Genomic DNA, 24,795 nt, shown 5'->3' with positions numbered 1-24,795 from the left:
GTCCTCACCCAACCTGCACCACTGCCCCTCCACTTACTCAGGTAGTAACTTGGGAACCACACATGACCACTTCATTTGTAACATTTCTGCATATAATCTAACAGCAAATCCTGTTGGTTTTACCTTTCATTTAGGTCCCAGTCTTCCCAGATATCTCTACACTCACTGTGACTGCTCCAGCCTAAACCACTACTGTTTCCGGCCTGCGTTCATTCCTGTCCCCTCCCCAACCCTCCCCAAAAGCCTGTTCTCCATCCAGCAACCAGAGCAGTCTTTTCAAAATGCAAATCTGAGTGTTACTCTGCTGTTACAGTTTTCTAAGGATTCTAAACAAGCTCAGAATCAAATCCAAACTCTCCTCCACAGCCCAGGAAGCATGAGCTGCACCTGCTTCCCCAGGCACCCTGGCCAGCGTCCTTTGTGTTTTCTGCTCAGCATGCCCCCAACATGCCACCCAGGCTTTTGGCTTCTTTTTCCCACCTTAAAACACTCTTTTCCCAAACCCTCACGCAGCTTCTCTCTGAATGCATTCAGGTACTGCCCTGGTCATGTTTTGCTGAGCAAACCATTCCAAGACAGTAGCTTAAAACAGTACAGACTCTTTCTTTGATTCATGAATCCGAGGGCTGACTGGGCTCTGAGGAGTGGTCACCAGGGGTCACCCACATGAATGTAGACCAATGTGGCTGGGGCTGGGTTCATCACGATGGCTTCTTGACTCATGTGTCTGTTGACTGCTCTGGAAAGACCCACATAGCTGAGGGTTGGAATAATCGATTCTCCTTAGGCATCTCTCCTGTCTCTATCTCACCGTGTGTGTGTGTGTGTGTGTGTGTGTGTGTGAACTCATGCATAGCACAGAAATGCTCCGAGCACAAGAGTCTTTAGATGAACCAGCAGCACCGGGATGGCCTTTCTAACCTGGCCGTAAACCTCACGTAGGCTTGCTTCCACTGCTGTCTGCCAGTCAAGGCACCAACAAAGACCCTGTCCACTTCCAGAAAGGGGTGCATCGACCCCATCTTTGATGGGCACAATGTCAATGAATTCGTGAGCATATTTTTAATTAAATTTCTTGGGGTGAAAATGGTTAATAAAATGATATAGGTTCCGAGGGTACAATTCTATGATACATCATCTGTACATTGCACTGTGTGCCCACCACCCAGAGTCAAATCTCCTTCCATCACCATATATTTGACCCTCCTTACCCTTTACCACCCCCCACCTCTCCTTCCCTCTAGTAATCCTCACATTGTTGTCTAAGTCTATGAGGTTTTGGTCATTTGTCTGTCTTGTTCGGTGAACACATGGTAAAGCCCCATGTCTCCTCTGATCGGGTGCTTGCACTGCCCTTTGTAAGAAACCTCCCTCCCCTCCCCCAGCCCTAGGACCACCTCTCTCCTCTTGCCCTGCATTATTTTCCTTCACAACGGCTATGTCTTCACTGGTACTGCATGTTGTGCTTGCTGGTGTACTTGCTCACTGTACCTCACCCCCTGGAATGTGGGCTCCATGATGGTAAGGATGCCGCCTTTGGCCCCAGCCACTGGAACAATTCATGACACAGAGCAGACCCCCCGTGATGGTTTTGAACGTTGGCTCCTAACTGAGACTTGGGAAATCGAGAAAGGTCCTGAGAAATATTGGAGTGTTGGACCCTGCTGTTTTCATCTTGACGAATCGCGTGAAGTAGACAAACTGGCAGGTCTATGGGTCCAGAATGCAGTCCTAAATTTCTCCACTCAGAGGAGCCGCTTGTCTTATGTATTGACCATCAGAGCCCTTCTTACAGCAGTGTTTTCCTGCCCGCAACCAAGCATGCTGGAGTGCGAGCTGCTCCCGAGGTTTTCTTTTTCTAAAGTGACAAACTTCGTGGCAAGGGGATGGGACTAGGCATATACCAGCGGTCCTTTATTGAGTGTGTTTCTGGCCCAGAGTAACACTTCCTGTCGTGTTGATGCACCTCACTTTGATCTAGGAAGTGACTCTCAAGCTGAGTTTGAAACACTTGGAGGTAGGTTTCATTTGGTAAACACGTTTCATCTAAGAATCCAGAAAGGGCTTTACAAATGCTTCTCCACTCAGTCTAGTAGCTCAGCGTGGTGAAGGGCAGATGGTGAGCGTGCACTTACACAGTCCTTGAGCTGTGAGAGTTATCTGCACAGTGAGTCACGGCGGCTGGGGAGGGGGTGTTGGGTCACAAGGAGCTATGCAAGATCACTCATCTTTTTCTTATATTGATGTAGTGCAACACATTTCTTTTGTGTAATCTTTCATTTCCTCCTAATAATTTCCTCAAGTCCTGCCTTTATGTTAACTCTAAGTATCCAGGTACCTCATGCAATGAAGGCAAAACAGCTAGGTGAAATAAATTTTCAGTTTATTTTTGCCTACTTGACATCATTTAGAAATGAGCTTAAAAGACATCCAGGCAAAAATGAGGTTGACCAACAGATGTGCTTTACCTGGAGCCACTATGCTTTAAGAACAAAAATCCTTCTTTACTCAACTGTCCTCATTATCTCAAAATGTCTAAAAATGGTGAGACCATTACATCCATAAATTATTGAGGAAGCTATGACTTTTTAGATTATTTCAAAGAGATTATGAGTAAGCTGAGGGAGAAGGAAAGACAACATAGGGGACAGGGCGAAATTGCAGTGAACTTCAAGTGTGGAGATGCAGATTCTAAACCCTCCTCTGCCACTAACTGTCCAACTTCTGGTGAGTACTATGATTTTCTAGTTTTAGTCTTCCATCTGCTGGACATAACTAATATCCTCAATAGTATAAAGACTTAATGAGAAAATGAACTTTGAAATTTGTCCAGTAAGACTAGTAAACAAATATAAGAAATCACTTTATCAAAAATATTTATTTCATTAAAGATTATTTATTTTTAGAGAGTGGAGAAGGGAGGGACAGAAACATTGATGTGTGGTTGCCTCTCATGCACCCCTTACTGGGGACTTGGCCTGCAACCCAGGCATGTGCCCTGACTGGGAATCGAACCATGAACACTTTGGTTCTCAGGCCAGTGCTCAATCCACTGAGCCACACCGGCCAGGGCTTCAAGAAATATGTGTTGAGTGTTATGGTCTGAATTGTGTCCTTCCCCCAGCAAATTCATGTGTTAAAGTCCTAATCCCTAGTACTTCAGAAGATGACTGTATTTGGAAATAGGGTCTTTAAAGCAGTTGTAAAGTTAAAATGGGGTCAATGGGGTCACTAGGATGGGCTCTAATCCAATAGTCATATATGTGTATAAGACTTATAAGAAGAGTAAATCTGAACACAGACATATATAGAGGAAAGCCCAGGTGAAGACACAGGAAGATGCTAAAACAAAATAATAATATGATCATCTAAGTAAGTGATGAATACAAAAAAGACAGGGGGAGATAATCCACTTGATGGCAAAGGCACTAATACTGAAGAAATTAGAAGATATTGAAAAAATCAATGGAGACATTAATAGGTGGAGGCTAGAGCACAGGTGGCAAACACAAGGCCCTCAGGCCAAATCCAGCCCTCCACCTTGTTTTATCCCGCCCAGCACCTTGTTTCTACCCAGCGGCATTGTGAAGCTCTTGCTTAACTGTTAAGGAGTAGTTACATTTATACAGTCCTAAAATTACACTCGGCCCTTTGAAGGCAACCGCAAGGCTGAAGTGGCTCCCATTGGAGATGAGTTTGTCACCCTTGGCCTGGAGTAACTCCTAAAACCAACTGTTCCAGGTCAGGTGTGGCCTCAGCCTTGGGTTATTTTGATGTAACGAACACTCCCATTTGAATAACACCCCACCAAATATCCTGGGTATCCACCAGGTGTTGCCAGCTGGTGTTTCTAATCATTGTGTGAACATGGGAATCACCTGGAATACCTTTTAGAAACTTTGCTGCCTAAAGCTCGTCCTCAGAAGGCCTGTTTTAATTGATTTGGAGTAAGGATCGCAATTTCATAATCCCTATGTTTAATATCTGAGGGATATAAAATGCTACCAATACTGAAAACCAATGCTATAGGTCATACACGGGATTCTGCCATTGCCCCTCCATGAAGCCTGTCCATCCTAGATGCCACCTTAGTTTTATGGAGAACTTCTAGCAGGTAATTTCTCGGCCATGTGGTTTCAGATACACACTAATAATCAGACTTCCAGGAAAGCAAGTTCTTCAAGGACTTTTGGCACCCTGTGTAGTATATTTTAATCTGTATTTTTAAAGGACTGATGCTTTTCAGGACTGTTGATTTTCTGGATGGTGTAGGCAAGTGTCAGGCTTACAAAAATGTTGTCTCCAATCATAGAGCCAACCTTAAAGACAAGCAATTTTTGCATAAATACGGTGTGGGTGGTTCACTGTGAGAGCATAACCTAGAGAAATGAAAGACTATCCGAGACAAAATGATGAATTTCCCTTTCTTGCAGTTCATTGATTTGCTTAAAGAAATTTACTGAGCACTTTCTACATTCGAGGCACTTGATATCTGCAATCTGAACAAGATTTAAAGTTCCCTAACTCACTGATATTTTTTTCTAGAACATGAGCTCTGTCAGTTTGGGGATCGTGGGTTTTTTTTTTAATCTCATTTTGCTGTTTTGCATGCTATTGTATCTTTGATGCCTAGCAAGTTGTAGACAATTAATAAATATTTGATGAATCAATAGACAAATGGATAAATGAGTGAAAAATAAATTAATTAAATGATATATGAGGTCTCCAGAAAAAGTTCAGCCATTGTTAATATAACGAGAACAGTTTGTACAACATCGATGTAACCTGGCAGCCAAGGAGAGTGGACTGGAGTGTGCATGAGTGAACAATGACAACTTCACTGTACTAGTCAGTGGGGGGGCAGTAGATGCCATTGAGGGAGCATGTGTACTGTGTGGCCATTGCATTCAAAATGACTGTGAATCTGCATCAGATTTTGCGCTAAGCTTGAACATTCCTCTTCGGAAACTATTCAGATGATTCACAAGGCCGCAGCTCTGGGCAACTGGTGATTGGCACCTTCATCATGACAACACACCCGCTCATGCATCACATCTCATGCAGGGTGTTTTTGCGAAACATCAAATCACCCAGGTAACTGAGCCCCCTACAGCCCAGATTTGGTGCCCTGTGACTTCTGGCTTTTCCCAAAACTAAAATCACCTGTGAAATGGAAGAGATTTCAGACCATTAATGAGATTCAGGGAAATACAGCAGGGCAGCTGATAGTGATTGGGAGAATCGTGTGAGGTCCCAAGGTGCCTACTTTGAAGGGCACTGAGCTTCAAAGTCCTGTGTACAATGTATCTTGTATCTTGCATCTTCTTTAATAAATGTCCCTATTTTTCATATTACATGGCTGGATACCTTTTGGACAGACCCACATTCATATATCATTGCGAAAGAGCTTATGATATAGAGAAAAACAAGATGCTATAAGAATATACACAGAAAAGTAAATTACACAGGAAGTTGAAGAAGGTTCTCAGGGGGAAAAAAATGTATGTCCAAGATGACATTAGTATGGGAAATCAAAAATAATAGGTTTAGCCATATCTGGTATGGCACAGTGGATCGAGTGCTGGCCTGTAAACCAAAGGGTTGCAGGTTCCATTCCCAGTCAGGGCACATGCCTGGGTTGTGGGCCAGGTCCCCAGTAGGGGGCATGCAAGAGGCAACCACACATTGATGTTTCTCTCCCTCTCTTTCTCCCTCCTTTCCTCTCTAAAAATAAATAAATAAAATCTTTAAAAAAAAAAAAAGAATAGGTTTAAAGGCCTGAAGATATGAGAAAAAGTAGCTTATCTTGGAAATTTCAAATTCATTATGGGTGGAACTTCAATGGAGAAACATGAAGTTAAAGAATTAAGGAGATACAGCTGCATACAGTTCTCTAGACCAGGAGTCCCCAACATTTTTGGCACCAGGGACTGGTTTTGTGGAAGACAATTTTTCCCTAGATGGGTGGTGGGAGGGAGGGTGAGGAGAGGAAGGTTTGGAGATCAGTCAAGTGCATTACATTCAAGCTCACCTTGAGCTGTGCAGCCCGGTTCCCACCAGGCTACAGACCAGTATGGTCCATAGCCCAGAAGTTGGGGACCCCTGCTCTAGACCATGTGTCTTATTTTCCTATTGCAGCTGTAACAAATTACCACATATTAGTGACTTAAAAAACACAGATGTATTATCTTACAATTCTATTAGTCAGAAGTCTGAAATGGGTCTCACTGGACTAAATTCCAGGTGCCAGCAGGGCTGTGCTTCTTTCTGGAGGCTCTAGGGGGGAATTCATTTTCTTGCTTCTTCCAGCTCTTAGCTGCCTCTATTTCTTGGCTTGTGGTCTCCATCCATCTTCAGAGCCAGAAACAGTCAGAATAGTCACTTCTCATGCTCCAAATTTCGCCTGCCTCTTCTGTCTTCACATCCCTCTGAACCACTCTCCTGCTTCTGAGCTCATGTTTGGAATGGGCCCACCCAAATAATACAGGATAATCTCCTCTTAATCACATCTGCAAAGTCCCTTTTCTGTGTAAAGCAACATATTCACGAATTCTGGGGGTTAGGCCACCTTGGGGTCATTACTCTGCCTATCACACTGTGTTGGGAAGTCACTGAAAGGTTTTCCATAGGGGAATGGTACAATCCACTTTGCATTTAAAAAAAATTTGTCTGGATGTGCTATGGAAACTGGATTAGAAGGAAACTCTTGTCATATAGGAGAGATGTAATATCAGTGGAGACCAGAGAAATGTCTGCAGTAGATGAGATGAAGGATGGGTAGATGTGACAACCATTCGGGAGACTGTAAACAACAGGCTTTAGTAGTTGATTCAATATGGGAGCTGCGCGTGGGGTATTCAGGAAAACACAAGTAACACCCAAGTCTCTAGATAGTGTGACTGCATAAATGGAAGTGCTGTTTACCAAGACAGTAAATGCAGGGGAGGAGCAGCTTTGAGAGAAGCAGAAAAATAGTTTGTTTTGGGATCCTTTGAGCTCTTTGAGCCACAAAGACATTCAAGTGCAGATGTGCAATTGGAATTACGTCCAAGAGTTTAAAATTCAGAAAAGATGTCTGAACTGCAGGCTTATCTCTGAGTGTCATTAGCATGTACATGGGAATAGAAGCCCTGGGGCAAGTGTGGAGAGGAAAAAATCCAAGCGCAGGACTTGGAGGAAAAACAACTTTTCAGAGACCTTCAAAGGAGGAAGAGCCTCCATAGGAGAGCTGGGAAAGAAGGCAGAAGGGAGAGAAATGGAAGGAGTCTGGTGCCATTCAGTCCAAGGGGAGGGAGTCTTTTAAACAGTGAGAGTGGTCAATTGCATTGACCTCTAGGAAGAAGTCAACAAGATAAGGACTGAAAGGAACCAGATGAGCCGCCTGAAAGTCCTTGTTGACACTGTCAAGAACAGTGTCCTTGAGGCAGGAGGGTGGAGCTGTGATTGGGAGGTAAGGAACCAGAGACCAGGGTGCAACTCCTTTTCCCAGAAAGGTTGCTAAAATGATAAGAGGATTTGAGAGGTAGCTAAAAGACCATGTAAAGCTGAAGGAGGGGATGAAAGTATTTTCATTTTGGTTGAGAGAGAAACATAAATATGTTTATGGCAACTTCTTTAAGCATCCCTGCGAAGAGAGATGAGGGTTGCTGAAAGAAAATGTAAAGTTCAGGAAGAGTGTTTCATTTGCTCACTCATCAGCTTGTTTACGTTTAATGGCAAAAACTTGAACACAATTTATTGCAAATGGAAAGGAGCTGGAAATGAGGGAGAGTTTGAAATGGAGGAGATATTCAATGGGTCAGGATCTCAATGAGGAGCTGGGGTCTAGGGCTTGTGTGGAGTGATCAGTTTTACCTGGTCATCCCCCTGGGCTAAAAGGCTGCACTGCACACAGAGGAGATGCCAGCTCAGGGATGCGAGGACAGGAGGGTGATAGGATTCTTGTTTGGTAGCTTCTGTTTTGGCCTTTTTTCCTGTCATTGAGTGAGAGAGAGGTGGTGTTGCAACCAGTAGAGACCCCAATGGCTAACCAAAAGAGAAAGAAAAGTTCAAAGCCAGAAAAGCACTGCCGAGCGTTGGGTCTGGGAAAGGAATGGAAAGTTGTAAGTGCCAAAACATATGCTGTTAAGATGCAGCAAGGTCAGGAATTTGAGTCCTGAAGTGGAATGTGAAGTGGTAAGGCTTCCAGTTTAGGAAATGCAGAATGCAGGGGTGGGAAAGCCTGGTTGATAAGGCCCTTGCTTCTGGAACGACTAAGCCAGCTACTTAAATATGCAGGAAACCCAGGCAACTCCAGGCTTTGCCAGACTGTCAGCAGAGCAGAGGAAGGCGGTGGGGAGCGGGGTGCAAAATGAAACAAGGTTTGTCACTTCAGTGAGTTCATAAACCCACTTAAAATATAAGGCTAATCAGTGTGAGACACCAAGAAGGATGCCCGGCTAGTTTTCCTCATCACCCTTATTTTTGGTTGTTGTTGGGTTGAAAGTTAAATTACAATTCTGTACAAAAATTAAACAAAAAATTAGTTGAAATTACAAAATGGTATGTGATGAAGTGATGAAGTAATGTGAGAGAGAGAGTAAAAAGGTAAGTAGCATGGTTTGGAAAGGGAAAAGATAGTAAATAAATTTAACTGGGAAACAGGCACACACGATGGTCGCAATAAGTTGACATGTTCTCTTATCTCAGTTATGCCCTAGAGCCAGAACAACGGACTGGCACTCCACTGCCCATAGACTGCAGACTGAGCCCCTGGAGCGAATGGTCACCGTGTGACCCGTGCCTGAAACAGTCGGTGAGCATCAACACTATTCCCCACTGACATCCCCAGATGGAAACTGTACTGCCAGCATCCCCAGGGAAATGCTGTAAGGCAGGGAGCCTCTAACCAAGTTGCAAACTGAGAAGGACAAATAAACATCTAATAGGGATCACTCACTGAGTGATCAGAATTTCGCATGCTTACTAAATGAGTGTCACGAGGAACCATCCTCTCCAGAAGACACTGCCAGCCTAGAACGGGAGGTGTGCCTCTGAGTAACGTTAGTGACTGCTTTCGTGGCTCCCACCTTAAAACCGGGGACTGTGTGGGTTTGGAGGGCTGCAGTGGTATGTGTGCAATTTTAGATCATAATCCCTTTTGGGTTTAGAAATTCTAGTATTTCCAGCTGGTTTTGTGTAGTTTCGCTCCAGGACAATTGAGGCCTTTGGACAATTCAACGGGAAAAAATGCTTGGCCAATCTGGGAGACAGACGGCTGTGTGTGCCCACTGAGAACTGTGAAAACGCCGACGCCGATGAGGACTGTGGAAACGACTTTCAGTGTGGAACAGGTAATCCTTGCGCTCTGACTCATTATGGGTTTCTGTGCACCCTCATGGGTAAGACAGAAACAATACACCCTTGCGAGCACTCGTGTTTCCAAATGTGAAAGGGGCCCCCAAGTGGGCCGGCCATATGCTCTGTGCATTCTGGAGTCATGTGTGTGTGTGTTCCCTGCACTCCAGCCTTCAACTGCATTCGATGACTTGAGAGAGAGAGAAAACGAGGCATCAGACACACAGTGTCTTCCTGATTTCCATTGCAGGCAGGTGCATAAAAAGGAGACTTCTGTGCAATGGCGATAATGACTGTGGAGACTATTCGGATGAGGACAACTGTGAAGATGACCCCCGTAAACCCTGCCGTGACAGGGTGGTGGAAGAGTCTGAGCTGGCGCGGACAGTTGGCTTTGGGTCAGTATGCCACGTGAATGTTCTGGAGGAAGATGAGTGAAGATAATCTCTTTCTCTCTTGCCATGCTAAAGTGGTAAGGGTCTGAATTAGTAGAAAGAGTAGCCGGTGGGTCTGTATTCTGCTTGAATTATGTTTGAGCTTGAAAGAGGGTTAGTGCTGAGTAAGTATCTCAAGATAATTTGGACAAACTGCCTAACCTCAGAAGGTGTCTGTATAATGGGCTAGACTATCAAGATATTAGGTGATTACTTCTGAGGGCAGAAAAGGAGAAAATACCTCGTTCATGAGCCTCTAGGAGACCATAGCAGTGTTGAAATCACATTACCCCTGAAAATTAAATTGCCAGTAGTTGGTCTTGCAATTCCATTCAAATGTCTGAATTGCAAGGAAGATTGTCTTCCATTGGAACTTCTCCTGGATCTATTCCTGGGTGGAAGTTCTGAGGAGGTTCTAGCATTCTGGGGTTGACCCCAGAGGAAAAGGACAGAGAAAGCCCTTCTGAGGACAGCTGGTGATAATGTTGAGACTGTGGTTCCCAGCACAGAGCTGAGGTTTCACATTTTCCATACAAAACATCTGGCCACATAAGCTCTGGTGAAAAGTCTCAGGCAGTTTAGAACTCAGAGATGTACAGAATAGATACCGTTCGCAGAAATTTGAGCTCTAGGAGTTGGCAAAATGACCCAGGCCCGAAGTCCTACACAGTTCTGTTCCTTATAGTCAGAGGATATCCCACAGATGTCCACGGCATCGTCTCCATTCATTGTTCTGAGCAGAAAAGATACCTTGGGTGTCTTTGTTGGCAAACCATCCCCAACAGAGACATAAATGTTCTCCATCCAGTAGTATATTGACAGAAACGACATATAGCCCCTGTTTCACTCCCTGAAAGCAATGTGGCTCTTCATCCTCATAATCCCAGTGCCTGATTTATAGCAGGTGCTTAACAAACACTGATGGGTGGATAAGTAGGTGAATATATTAATTAACATAAGTGCTTTCGAAAATATTATTGCCTGGCATCAGGTGAGTCTGACTCTGGGTCCCTAGAAAGAAATTCCCGTTCAGGACTCCCACCCTAGGGATGCGGTGAGGAAAGGAGCTAGGGGTGATGGTAGGAGCAAGGTTGATAGAGGTTCTCAACCAGAGGGGATATTCTCCCAGGGGATATGTGGTGATGTCTGAAGCCTGTTTGGGTGAACAGGGGTGTTGGGATAGGAGACGGGGGGCAGGGGGTGATGGCTGGTGGGTAGAGGGCCTACAAGGCACTGGACAACCTGCCCCAAAATGCAAGGGTACTGAGGCTAAGAAACCATCCATTAAGAAACTGGACAGTTCCTAAGACCTCTGTAAAAATGAAGATATCCCCTCTCTGTCAGAGAAAACATCCACACTTCAGTCACAGAGGAGAAAAATTCCAGGGCACCAAATGCCAACAGTCAGGCACCGCATAAGGCATTTTGTACATCTTTTATTCACTTTATAAAATCTTCCCAAGCAAGCAGCATCCAAATGTTACACACAGTGCCTTTGGCCTTAAGCCAAAAGGTAGGAATTTTGAATCAAATGGATGGTCTTGGCTTCCAGACTCAGCAGGCCCTCCTAATAATTGGTGGAAATGGTACGGGAGTTGGCCGAGACCTCATAACCAGATCGCTGCATGCTCCAGTGTGTCCTGACTCTTCTCACTGCTTTCCCCAGGGAGGCAGTGGGAGGGGAAAAAGCCCATTATTACTTTATTTTGCTTGATTTGGGATCCAAGAAACAGTTTTCTTCCTAATCTAAACAAAAGGGCTGGAGGCAGGGAATTACATATGTTATGTATTCTCACTTAATGCAAATTTACATGGTTTCTTATAGAAAAGGGATACAGAAATCTTGGCTCATTTAGCTGAAAAACAATTATTTATAATTTTTTGGTTTCCTTTGTTCAGGGAAAAGAAAATTTGTTATGTAGAGTTTGCCAGGGAGTTCATTATCGAGGCGTCCCAGAGAGCTGGCGAGGGCTCCATAAATACCTCGTGCTTTTCCACGGTCAGGGCTGGTGACAGGGAACATAAACCCAAGTGTCTCTGACTTACATAAGCTTGTATTATTTTCTGTCATGCCACTTACCTTTTTCTTCCTCCCACTTGCCCATCGCCACCTCGTCACCTCTCCCACATCACTGCACAGCACACAGTGGACACCCTAACTTCAAAGCAAAACTAACTTTAGAAAATGAAACTCCAGGAGCACTTTTCACCTAACTATTTGAATTAAGAGTATAGAAGAGTAAGTATAAATTAGTAATTAATATTTAAGAATAGGTTTCCAAATAACATGCTTTGCTATAGTTACGATAATCATCCATACCATTAATACTACATATGTATACACTATGCATCTCCATTATGCGAGCACAGGGCTCTGGGACGACAGCGAAGTAGACATAATAGACGTTAACATCCTAATTAATCTTAGCAACATGCCCGTAAACTGCTTCTCCATCATCCAGTCTGGAAAACCTCACCAAGTCTTATCAACCTTCATATCCAGTCAGATTCTCGTACATGTGAAAGTGACAGTACTCATAGTAATAATTTATACTTCTCTTTACATTTGAAGGGTTTATTTATTTACCTATTTATTTCGAAGGACTCTTATTTAAATTCTTATGCCAGGAGAATTGACTTTTATCACAAATGTTTCAGCCTCATCTGAGATACTCCAGAAATGTTTAGAGAAATCCCCAACCCATCTAGCATTCATTGAAGAAAACACATATCCAAACCAGCTGCAAATGGTGTACAATATGCAAGAAATGACTTTTTGTGTGTGATCTAGACCTAACAACACTCAGGGGGAGGTGCCTTTCTCTTCAGTTCACCTGTAAGTTGGAGCTGCTTGTGGTTCTAGATGCAGGGGTGAAGACAGACATTTGTAAGCGCTGCCAACACATTTTTTTTTATTTCCCAAGCAATGATATTCTATCTATGAGAAGTTTTATGTTTCTTGGCAGAAAAAAAATTGGCTCATTCTAGACTAGACTGGCTGTCTCTGTAATAGTGGAACCAAGTCAAAAGTTTTGAAACATTTCTTCCTTAGTTGTGCTTTAGACCGTGGATCAGCTTCATTGAAACTTTCCAGATGGATTTAGCCAACTGGTCGTCAACTTGCTGATCTGTAACACAATAACCTTCAAACTAGGTTATGGGTATCACAGTGTGCAAAAAGACTTTCCAAGGGGTAGGGAGACTGATACATTTTAAGATAATAGTTTCCTCAACTATCAGTTACTTAATCTATCTAATGCATGGTAAATCCTCAATTCCATATATACATATTTTCCATGAAATTGATAAGCTTGACGATTCCGTGGCTTTCGAGTTGTCAAGCCCACTCTCCTGTCTCACCTCCCCTTTACAATCACCTACCTCCCAGTTTCCAAAAGAAGACTACACCCCTCCCCCACCTCACACTGTACAGTGGGGAGAAAAACAGAAACAATTCCAAATGTTAGTGCTCGGTTGGACTCTCACACTTTGTAAGTCAAGTGGTCTCAAGTTTTTTTTATCAACAACATTAAAGGTATCCTAATTAGTTGTCAGATAGTGGACTATAAAAATAATTTTTGATGAAAGACTAGTATGCGGTCTTTTCTTGGCCTGAAACTCAGATCAAAGAACTGACTGGCATTGCTATGCCAAAATTTTTCTATTCTTATCTACTTATTTATGTGCATAAACTTTCCCAGTATTTACTTCTATGAACATAAAGTAGAAATAAAATTGATACTGAACCCTATTTGTTTTCTAGCAAAACAATAAGTAATTTTCATCCACAAGGTGAGAAGTGGTTCATTTTAACTATACAGTCAGCCTTGAGCAAGATATACATCAATTCCTTTCTTAATTTGCCTCCCACTAAAGTTGAGCTATAGTGTTCATTTTCTTTGTAGATTCAAAGCTTATTAAGAGTGTGCTGTTTATCTAAAGAGGTTGTTTTTAACCAACCCGCTGGCAATAGGGGACCCTTTTATTATTATTATTACTAATATTATTCATTAGCAATGGGTTTATAGTAAGTCATCCATAACCTTTGACAAATTGCTCTCAAAATCATCATCTGAATTTAAAATCCAGCTCATGGGAGTCAGGGGTGTGGTCTAGAGCAATGGAAGAGTTTATCCTTTTGTGTCAAACTGAGTTGTAGATGTCAGGACCAAACCTCAATTTTGGCCTCCCTGGCCCAGGGCCATTCATTCCAGATACAGCTTAGAGAGCATTGAATTCCTCCAATTAACAAAGGTGAACTTCACAACGAATGAACTGCTTCTTGTTTATCTAATGTGTTTAGAACTGCAAATCAAACGTAACTTGTTAAAGCTGAACAAGGTCCCTATTTCTAATTAAAGCTTGCCAAGTAAAAATACTTTGGGGGTGGGGGGAGTAGAACTTCTGAGAATGCCTTGCCAGGATGCTGAAATTTGGGGGTTCCTTTTAGAAACATAGGATAATATAAGCCTGGAGAGAATGAGGCCCTTGAGAGGCCATGGGATCACTGGAAGAAAGGCTTATGTTTAAAGAGAATGTGCAGAGAAAGAGCCCCAGTGTTGATTGACAGGCTAAAAATTACATGCATTTGTTATACTGCCCCCTTCTGAGCTACTGTGTTCTCAACTAATTTAAATAGGTGGCATTATACCATCAGCTCTTAGTTCACTAAGGGAGGTTAGTTAAGAGTTACAGCAATGAATTAGGACTCTAGGTGCCAGATGGCCCTGGCTCCACATTTATTGCATTTCTTTCATTGTGCTTGCCAGCATCCTAGTCACCTAAAAGAGTCTGCAAGGCCTTTCTAAGGTATGCCTTCTACCAGAGACACAGAGCAGGGCCGAATAGGCTCTTGCCTCTATTCCCGATCATATCTCACATGTATTGGGGGATAGGGACATGCGCCAAAGCTCTCTCTTTCCCCAGCTGCAGGGGGCTGCCTTGCCCTTGCTCCTGGAATCTCCCTACCTGACGCTCCTGTGTCTATTCTCAGGATCAACGTCTTAGGGATGGTTCCCCTAAACACGCCTTTTGACAATGAGTACTACAACGGCCTCTGTGACCGCGTTTGGGATGGAAACACCTTGACCTACTACCGCAAGCCCTGGAACGTGGCTACTCTGATCTATGAAGTAAGTCTCCTCAAAAACAAACACACTGTTCCACTTTGAGTTGAAAGTGGTTCCAATAAGTTGAATGCTACATAATGTGGAAAATTCAGTTAATGGGAATATAAGATTGACTTAAAGAAGAGGAGGTATAATGTGGATCTCTTTAGAAAATATACAGTAGTCTGCAATCAGTAGACTCAGTAACTGACCCTCAATAATCAACCCTCTGCCTAGTGGTAGAGTTTTGGCAAATACCTAGAGTACTTAAAAGAATCTTCTAAGGTTCTGATGAAACTAAAAATTTAATTCGTGCTGATTTAAGTATTGAGCACACTCCTTTCGTGCTATGTCAGGTCAGTTTTTGCTAGCCTATCAATGAAAATTTTACGTGTGTTTTCCTTCAACACTGCCTTTTGTAAATCCCACCTGACAAATGTGAGTGGCTATTTTCATTCACCTCAAACCCCCAGCTCTTATGAAACTATTTCTCAAAGTGAGTTTTACTCCCACAGTGCCACCCCCACTTACCACCTTCCTGAAAGTCGCCTGAATTCTCTAGAACCATCTAACAAACTGGACCCATTCAAAGGACTAATAGTTATCACCTTTAGAGATGCCTTCTGTGGTCTAAGCAAGATATAATAAAGACTAATACTTAGCTGATTCTAAACCAGGAGCTAAAACAATCTGTTTCTTCAAAGAGTCCCATTGATGACACAGTCCTTTTGTATTGTTGTTACTTCCGTAAGTTTGAGAAACACATATACTTTTAAATAAGTGTAGTTAATATTCCTTTTATTCCTTACAATGTGGGAAACCAACCCCTACCCATTGTAGCCTGAAATGGTGATGTTCTCCCACAAACGCTAAAGATTGTAATGGTTGGTCTATTTGACTGACATTTTTCTCCCATGTGACCACATTGTCATATTTCTTGTACCTGTAAATTCACAAGAGAATCAGTTGCCCACAAATCTCAGGGAACATTTTGAATTATTGATCTTTTCTCATCTTGCCAGAATTATTTACTTTAAGCACATTTTTTGAAGGGAAACTGATAATCTTTCTAGAAAGTATTTATTACACATGTTCTTTCTTAAAAACAATTTAACAAAGGAAAGGTGATGCTTGTGATTGCTGATGAAAGAAGGGTCCTTCTTGTGCTGTTTTTATTTTGGTTTTAGTTCTCAGGTGTACATTATACAGTTTTCCTATCTTACTCATTGTGACCAAACTCTTAGCTTCTCTGTGGGCATAGGAACTGCTAAGGGCTGGAGAGCTGCCCTTAAGCTACATTTAGGGAATGAGCCCCTGCTTTTCCTTACCTACAACCCTGGACACAGATGTGCTTCCTCATTCCAAATGTTTTCAATTTTACAAAGGAGATGTGGTGTTTTCCAAGTATGCTACTTACACTCCCGGTGGAGTTAGGAGAAGCATCCCATAGCCAAACACACCAATACTTCAGCAGCAGAATGAGCCCATGTTCGCACAAAGTGGGAGAAATGAAGACTGTAAATGACTATTTATAAGTTCAGATCAGATTAATGCCTTCAAATGAGCTTTGGCATCAAGGCTAGAAATAAAGGAGATAGGGATTGTGGGCCTGAATGTTCATTTGGTGCCGTCTGAGGAAGATGCTGATGAAGAGCTGGCTGACGTCCCCAGATAGACTCCTCGGAGCTACTACTGGGGTGCCGCCCCCATTCTAATCCATTATGATCTTAGAGAGTGAACAGCCAAGCTTGTTTGCACTCAGTCAATATTAGTTATTGTCATTAGTTATATTGATCTGTATATTAAATTGAATAATTTTTTATTAGCATCTACTCTGTGCCAAGCAATTTACTAAATGGTGACACTGTAGAAGCATGAGAGTAAGACAGGCAGGGAGGGTCCTTGACTTCGCAGAGTTCACCACCTGAACACCTATTCGGTAAGCAATTTTAAAAGGGAAAAGTTTTTCACTTGGTCTTATTGTGAAAGAAGAGCCATAAGAGCTTATAGAAAATGGACTTGTTAGTGTGTGGGATCAGGAGAGGCCTCCCTGATGTTTAAGCTAAGATTTGAAATAGGAGTACGATTAACCAGGGTAGGGAAAATAACATGCATGTGTGCAGGTGTATGAGAGAATATCTATCAGTGTGTACAATGTTTGCGTTATAGGAGGATGGGAGGGGGTGTCAGAGAACATTCCAGAGAGCATAAAAGGGCCCTGTGACCGGAAGCAGCACAGTCTGTAAAAGCAGAAAGGTGACTGGAGGGCTTGAGTACAATCGAGAGAGAGTAACTTGGAATAAGTCTAGTTTAGACTTTATCTTCTAGGCAGTGGAAAGACTTTGAAACATTTTAAGCAGCGAAGTGAGTCGGTTAGGCTACTCTTCTTCTCCTTTACTTTGAACCCTTTTCCCAGCATGCCTTGTTTTAAAGAAGCTTAGATGCATTTTTGTCTTTCCCATTAGATGGTAACTTTAGATTTCCGGGCTTCATCTGTTCGGGCTGCTATAACAAAATATCAGAGATGAGGTAACATAGAAACAACAAAAATTTATTTCTCACAATTGTCACGGCTGGAAGTCTGAGATAAGAGTGCTGGCAGGATCACGTTACAACACAGACCTCCTGCGTGCTCACAAGTGAAGGGGGTAGGGGGGTTCCATGGGGTTGCTTTTATTAGAGCACTAATCTCACTCACGCAGGCCCCTCCCTAAGCCCTGCCCCCTCCTAATATCATCCCATTTTGCAGTAGGATTTTAACAAATGGGTCTAGGGAGGAGAGGTGCGTAAACATTCAGACCATAGCATTCCCCAGGAAGGACAATCACTCAGTGCGTGCTACAAAATCTGGTCTACGCCCCTGACAAAGATAATGTCCCCTTCCCAGTGTCACAGCCACTTTCAGAGGACCTCTGGACAGAGCTTCCCTGTGGAGACCAATAGCCCCTCCCACGGACGCCTGACAATAGCCAACTTGGCAAGGAATGCTCATTGAAAGTTTTACTTTATAACTAGGTTATTCGTTCAGTTCTTTTTTCGTGCAAAAATGAATGTGGGGGGGGAATTAAAAAGTTCCAAAAGCACAACAGATTATGCAAAGAAAAAATGTTTCCACTCCACATTCTCATTTCACAGTCCCCCTGCTCAAGGGCAACTATTCTCTGTGGTTTGTCTGTTTTCAGTAATTTTCCCTGTATGTATGTAGCTGTTTCTTTTTTATTTTATTTTGTTTTTATTTTTACAGTCAGTAGAATGTGAAGGTTAAGAGGCAGTTCAAGGCTGAAGCCCAGACTTCTCTACTTAATTTAATTAACATGTGTAAAATACACAAACAAGTTCCTGGCCCAAGGGCCGCTGGGAAGGGTTAGCTTTATTCCCTTCCTCTGTTTTCTTACAAGTGGAAGTATATTGTGCATCTGTTATGCCACTTGCTCTTTAATTATGAATATATTAACTTTTGAAAGCTGGCTATGTTCTACCCTTCATCTGTATAATCTCATTGAATCCTCACAGCCACCTTTGGGCTCAGTGTGGTGAGCAGCCCCGTTTCACAGAGTAGGAATCGGCCTCAGCCTGCGAAGGCTGTGGTAACACCCTCCAGGTGGGGGGTGCCTGGATTTGAAGCCCCACAGTCTCACCTCAGCGCCTTCACTCTTGCCTCTTTTAAAGGCTCTACTGCCTTTCCAATAATTATGTTTTTTTTTTCTGTGTTAACAACACTGTTATTCCCTTTTAGACCAAAGCTAATAAAAATGTCAGAACTGAACATTATGAAGAACAGTTTCAAGCACTAAAATCTGTCATCCGAGATACAACGTCACAGCTGGATGCGCATGTGTCTCTAAAATTCACGCGGACTGAAAAAACTAGTGTGCCTACTGTTAAAATTCAAAGTCATTCTGAAGGAGAAGGTGCCTCAGCACATGACGATTCCCCAAGAAGTATTCAAGGCTCATTTCAATTTACGTATTCCAAAAATGAAACTTACCATCTGTTGCTGTCATATTCTTCTGTGAAGGTAAGAACACTTCATATAGACAATATAATGGGATACAAACTGACCAAAACTCCTCTTTAAAATTTAAGTGTTTAGAGCCGATGAAGCTCATAAGAGAGAGAAAAAATTGATACTCAACAAACCCTCCAATATATAACTAGAAGATCAGGAAGAAGAATGGTAACTGGAGAAAAATCCCACACAGGATCTTCGGTAATAGTAAGAGATGTCTGGTGGCAATGAATGGAGAAAAGGTGTATTAAGAATTCAGAGCATCCTTTTTGACTTAGATTGTGATAATAGATTGTTCAATGTGTACTATCTTCAAAATTACAATGAAAAATCATACTGCATAATTTTGGTAATTCACTGCAATGCCTTAAAATTGGGCACATTGCACCCTGGCTGGTGTAGCTCAGTGGATTGAGTGCCAGAGCCTGCAAACTAAAGGGTCACCAGTTCGATTCCCAGTCAGAGCACATGCCTGGGTTGCAGGCCAGGTCCCGCGTGGGGGGCACTCAAGAGGCACCCACACATTGATGTTTCTCTCCCTCTCTTTCTCCCTTCCTTCCCCTCTCTAAAAATAAATAAATAAAATCTTTTTTAAAAATTGTGCACATTACATATGAAATTGGTCTGTTTACTTTATAATCATACCTTTAATTTTAGACTTTGAAAATGCGTTTGCTTTTTAATATTTAAGCCAGATTTCAGTGTTTGTTTCATTATCTTTGGAAGTATAGACTATACTTTCTGTAATCAGTATGATGCTTGTACAATGCTCATTCTTCCTTTTTTGATATCACAAACACCTATTTAGATACCTTTCTCCACTTTGAAAATAATTCACTCTTAGTACTTCTGTTATGCCTAATGATATAATTGTTTTTATGGGCCTGTGCATTGCCTCTATATTCACATGAATACCCACCTAAAGTGTGCAATTGAAAACTCCTTGAAATCATTCAACAGATGTTTAATTGTAGGCTTATGATGTGGTCAGGCACTGCTCCAGGTACTTAAAATCCACTTGTGAACCAAACTAACAAAGAGTCCTCATGGACAAGACAAAAGTCAACAGGGGAGATAGACGAAAACAATAAACACAATAGCAATAAAGGAAGCTCTATGGCATTTGGAAGATGATAAGTGCTGTGGAATGAAATGAAAAATAGAGTAACAGAAGGGAAATCCAGAGTGCTGGGCAGATGGCAGCATTCAAAGGGAAGCTCGGGGTGGCATTCTTTAAGGAGATAAGATCTGAGCAAACATTTGAAGGAGAGTAGGTAGCCAAATAGTTATATCCGAGGTGATGTATCTGGCAGAAGGAACTTTTAGAGATAAATCTTTAAGATGGGAACATACCTGCCCATTGGGCCAAAGTGAACCAGAAAGAGAAGAGGTTAGAGAGGTTACCTTGAACCAGATTGTGAAGGGCCTCACAGCCTATTCTAAGTGTTTGTTTTTCTCTGGGTGACAAGAGAGGTCACTGAAATGGTTTTCAGAGAATATTGATAGACCCTCATATATTTTGAATGATTACTCTTGGTACTCGATTAAGAAGAGATTATGAGAGTTAACAGAAAAAGCAAGAAGGCGTGTTAAAAGTTATTGCAGGACTCGAGGCGAGAGATGATGGCAGTTCAGGCAGGAGTGATGTAGAGTGAAACATGACTCTACGGTGTTGGGCCTGAGCAACTGGAAGAGTGGCGTTGCTACCAACTTAACGTGGAGATGACTTCAGGTAGAGCAAGTTTGGAGAGGAGGACCTCAGGGTTAAGTGTTAGTTAGATTAAGGATGAGATGTCTATTGGACCTACAACTGGAGATGTCAAGCAGAAAGTTGGTATTTGATTCTGGAGTTTGGGATGCAGGTCTGGGCTTGAGCTACAAATTTGGGAGTCTTTATACATAGATGGTGTTTAAAACCATAGGGTTTGGTGAGCCCACTAAGAGTAAATACACATAGAAAAGAGAAGATCAAAGACTAAACCCAAGAAACTCCAACAGAAATCCTGAAGAAAGAACAGGAAGCAGCAAAGGAAAGCAAGATGCAGCCAGTGGAACATCCTAGAACCTTGCTACTCAAAGTGTAGTCCATGGACCAGCAGCATCCACATCCCTGGAAACTAGAAGTGCAGACTCTAACCCCAGACCTACTGAATCAGAATTGCATTTTAACAAGGTTCTCTAGGTGATTTGTTCACACTTGACAGTTTGAGAGGAACTGCCCTAGAAGACAAGAAAAGAAACCCTACCAAGAAGAAAGGAGTGGTGAACTGTGTCCAGCATGCTAATATTTATGTCAGAGAAGATGAGGACTGAGAATCAACTGGCTTTAGACTTTTGAAGGTCATTGGTGAGCTTGACAAGAGCGGTGTTGTCAGGGTGTAAGGGCAGCAGCAGGACTGGGCTAGGTTTAAGAGAAACTGGAAAGAGAACTGGAAACAGATGTCATAGAAAGCTCTGTAAGAGAATTTCACCTCTAGCGAGGACAAAGAAACAAGTAGCAATGTTTGGATAAGAGAGGTCAAGAGATTTTTGTCAATTTCTGTAGGTGGGAGAAATTGCAGTATGTTTGAATAGGAATGACCTAAGGTCTACCTCCAAAGGAAGTTGAGCCAAAGAACACAACATCTTTCTGACAATTTTAGCAACACACAAAGGAATCCAAATATGTTTTGGGCATCTTTGTGACTTCATTGAGAATTATTATGCAAGTCATCAGATCGAGAACTCATATGACTTAGTATTTCTGCAGTAAGTTTCTTTAGGATTTTTGTTAGAAACCGAATCACCCACTATCACTGGCAGTTAAGTCATGCAGTGTGTTTGCTTAATTATGCTTCTATAATATGGAAAGTTTGATGTGATGTTCACATATACTGAGATCCACCTTTTAAAAAATAATAATGTTTCTAACTCCCATGTAACCAACATGTGCCAACCACAGCTACAGCAGAAGAATTTCAAAAGAATAATGTACAGAATTACAGGTGACAATCTCAATTCAGTTTTGGCTAGGACAGTCTAGATTTAGTTATATAGTTCATCACTGCCCCAGTTTTCTCTTAGTAATGTAAGCCATCAGCTTGGGGAACATTTAGCAGTTAAGCTGTGTTAGGTTGGCTTGAGATCCATGCCTTAAAATATTGTCTATTCCATGTCAGTTATTAAAGATCGAGAGGACATAGTAGAAGGAAGAGGGACACCTGATAGGTTTTTAGTACCAATTGTTGTCACAGACTATTTCTGTCTTCTGGAGCCAATAACTTGATACCTTTAGATCAGTTTCTTCATCTGCAAAATACAAAGATCGGGCTTCATATATAACATCTACATTTCCTTCCATTGTTAACATTTTAAAATCAACTTAGTGAGGTATAACTTGCATACAATAAAATGCAAAGATTTTAAGCATGTAATTCCATGAGTTTCGACTATCGTATCCATCTGTATAACTACCTCCTCAAACGAGATGTAGCACATTTCCATGACCTCAGGAAACTCCTTCATGCCCTTTGCAGTCAATCCCCTATCCCCTGAGAGGCAACAAATGATCAGAGTTCTCTGACCATAATTAGTTTCAGCTGTTCTAGAACTTCATAAAAATGGAGCCATATAGTACATATTCTTTTGTGTCTGACTTAATTCAGCCAGCATAATATTTTTCATTTACCTATGTTGTTGTATGTTATCAGTACTTCATTTCTTTTTATTGCTAACTGGTATTCCTTCCTTCATGTGAATATACTACAATTTATTTATTAATTTCCCTGTGGATGGACATTTGAGTCATTTCCAATTTTAAGCTATGCTAACTAAAGCTACTATAAAGTCTTCTACAGGTCTTTCGGTGGAAAATTTGTTTTATCCAAAGTAAATATGTAAAAGTGGGATTGCTGGCCATAGGGTTGCTGTGTGTTACTTTTGTAAGAAACTGTCAAACGGTTCTCCGAAGGGGTTATGCCATTTTCCACTCCCACCAGCAATGTGTGAGAGGGTCCTCGCTGCTACACATCTTCAGCCACAGTGGTATTAACGGTCATTGAAGTCTGCCATTCCGCTGGGTTAAAGTGATGTCATACAGTCCCTGCTAAAGACATGTATCGCCTGTGAAAATTTCGAATTTTGTGATTTTTTAAATTTGAAACAGTGCTGCTTAAACTCACATTTATTTTCTTCTGGTCTACAACAAAGGAAAAAATGTTTCTGCATGTGAAAGGAGAAGTTGATCTGGGAAGATTTGTGATGAGAAGCCGGAATGTCATGCTGACATCAACTTTCTTGGATGATTTAAAAAACCTGCCAACCACGTATGAAAAGGGGGAATATTTCGCATTTTTTGAAAACTATGGAACTCACTACAGTAGCTCTGGGTCTCTAGGAGGACTATATGAACTAATATATGTTTTGGATAGAGCTTCCATGAGGCAAAAAGGTACACCTAGAAAAAGTGGTCTAACTTCTAATAATGTTTTAACCAACTATTATTTCTATTGCTAACCTCTTTCAATGGTTAAAGTCTCTAGAATAGTGTAACCTGCTTCCCTGAGAAAACATTCTTCCTGCCCTTTGGCATCTAAAGCCCTATCAAACAGCAAATGGACTTCTACCTCAAACAAGAAGATTTGGTCTTGAACTAGTCAGCAACAGAAATTGTATTGCTATTTAATAATATTTGGCAAAGTTGCTTTTAGTGAAGTCCTATTTAAAGGGTGAAAGAAAGTACAAGAGGCATAATTTATATAACCTATTTCTTATTCAGTAGCCTGGTTCAATTATTACACACAATTTTCTTCCAAAGTATTCTGCAGTATTGGGAGGGAAGAAGCAATGTTAGCATCATATACATGTAACATTTAAAGCAAGAGTAGAAAATGAGTTTTACCTTGTATCACGACAATTCCAGTCATACGGTAGTAGCCTCCGACCACACCTGAAAGCACAGAAGGAAGGCCACGGTTGCTCATCCGTGTTCGCCATAGGTCCAGGTTAGTCCTCTGTGTTGCATAATTACCATCCTGGCCTGAAGGTTCATGGAAAGCTTTTAAGAACAAAGTTCATGCAAAAGACTATGTTAATAAGTTTGATTTATTTATTTTATCATTATGGCAAGTTGTTATATTTCTTAAAGAGGTGATCGATGTCAGTATATCTCCTCTCTCTGCCCTCAAAATTTGGGTGCGGGGAGGCATCTCTGGGGAAGGGAGGTATTGCCCAAAAGCACTTCAGGGCTCCTTCTCTGGAGCCCCTGGCAGTATAAAGTGAAGAATGGGATGCATCTCTGGTCTTAAAGCCAAACATTCTCCCCAAGGTTGGTACACACACTATGAATGAAATAAATATGTCTGAGTCAGAAGCAGTTGCTCTCAATGCCTCTGTCTAGTTTGGGCAGGTAGAAGAAACCTTACTTGGGGAAGGGAAATATGAGATTTCTTGGCTTAGACTGCCTCCCAGGGCTCAAGCCTGCAACATAGCATTAGGAGATCTCTGAGCACTGCCTGGTAAACTGTACTGATAGCTATCACGGGGGCAGGGGCACAAGAGCACTGCATCTTGAGGAACTTGAAAACCAGAAGAAAAAGGCTCAGCGGGGGTGATCAAAACACCAGAAACCCTTCAGGCTACGAGTTTGGGGATGGATGACCTCCAAGGGCTAAAATCTTTAATCTCAGAACTATAACTGTCGCCGCTGGTGAAAACAAGCACATGAGAAAGGAATTTCAAAGGGCGCGCACAGGGGAGAAGTCAAAGCATAGTGGCAAGCTCTATTGGGGTGAAGGGAAATGCTGTGTCCTCAGGGATGTGGAGGGCAGCCAGGCTCTGGTAGCAACTGCTCCAAGACCCTTGAGAACCCTCCACATGTTTTCTTGGTTTTGGGGAAGGAGCAGGCTTGCCTTCACACTACCCAACCTGC

The 24,795-nt window shown here is 42.1% G+C and overlaps 1 protein-coding gene across 1 annotated transcript in view; it reads left to right on the top strand.

Annotated features, from left to right (window-relative positions):
* Positions 1-24,795, top strand: part of C9 (complement C9) — a 40,915-nt gene that overhangs the window by 6,135 nt on the left and 9,985 nt on the right. The window contains exons 2-7 of the mRNA XM_024578401.4: positions 8,689-8,794; positions 9,182-9,332; positions 9,587-9,734; positions 14,764-14,902; positions 18,615-18,896; positions 23,076-23,316. Coding sequence (XP_024434169.3) covers positions 8,689-8,794; positions 9,182-9,332; positions 9,587-9,734; positions 14,764-14,902; positions 18,615-18,896; positions 23,076-23,316 — 1,067 coding nt within the window. The remainder of the gene's footprint in view (positions 1-8,688; positions 8,795-9,181; positions 9,333-9,586; positions 9,735-14,763; positions 14,903-18,614; positions 18,897-23,075; positions 23,317-24,795) is intronic.

The sequence above is a fragment of the Desmodus rotundus genome, chromosome 1, assembly GCF_022682495.2.
Source record: "Desmodus rotundus isolate HL8 chromosome 1, HLdesRot8A.1, whole genome shotgun sequence".
In the NCBI taxonomy this organism is placed as follows: domain Eukaryota; kingdom Metazoa; phylum Chordata; class Mammalia; order Chiroptera; family Phyllostomidae; genus Desmodus; species Desmodus rotundus.
Note: the sequence above shows the minus strand (reverse complement) of the source record. Positions and strands in the feature narration are given on the sequence as shown.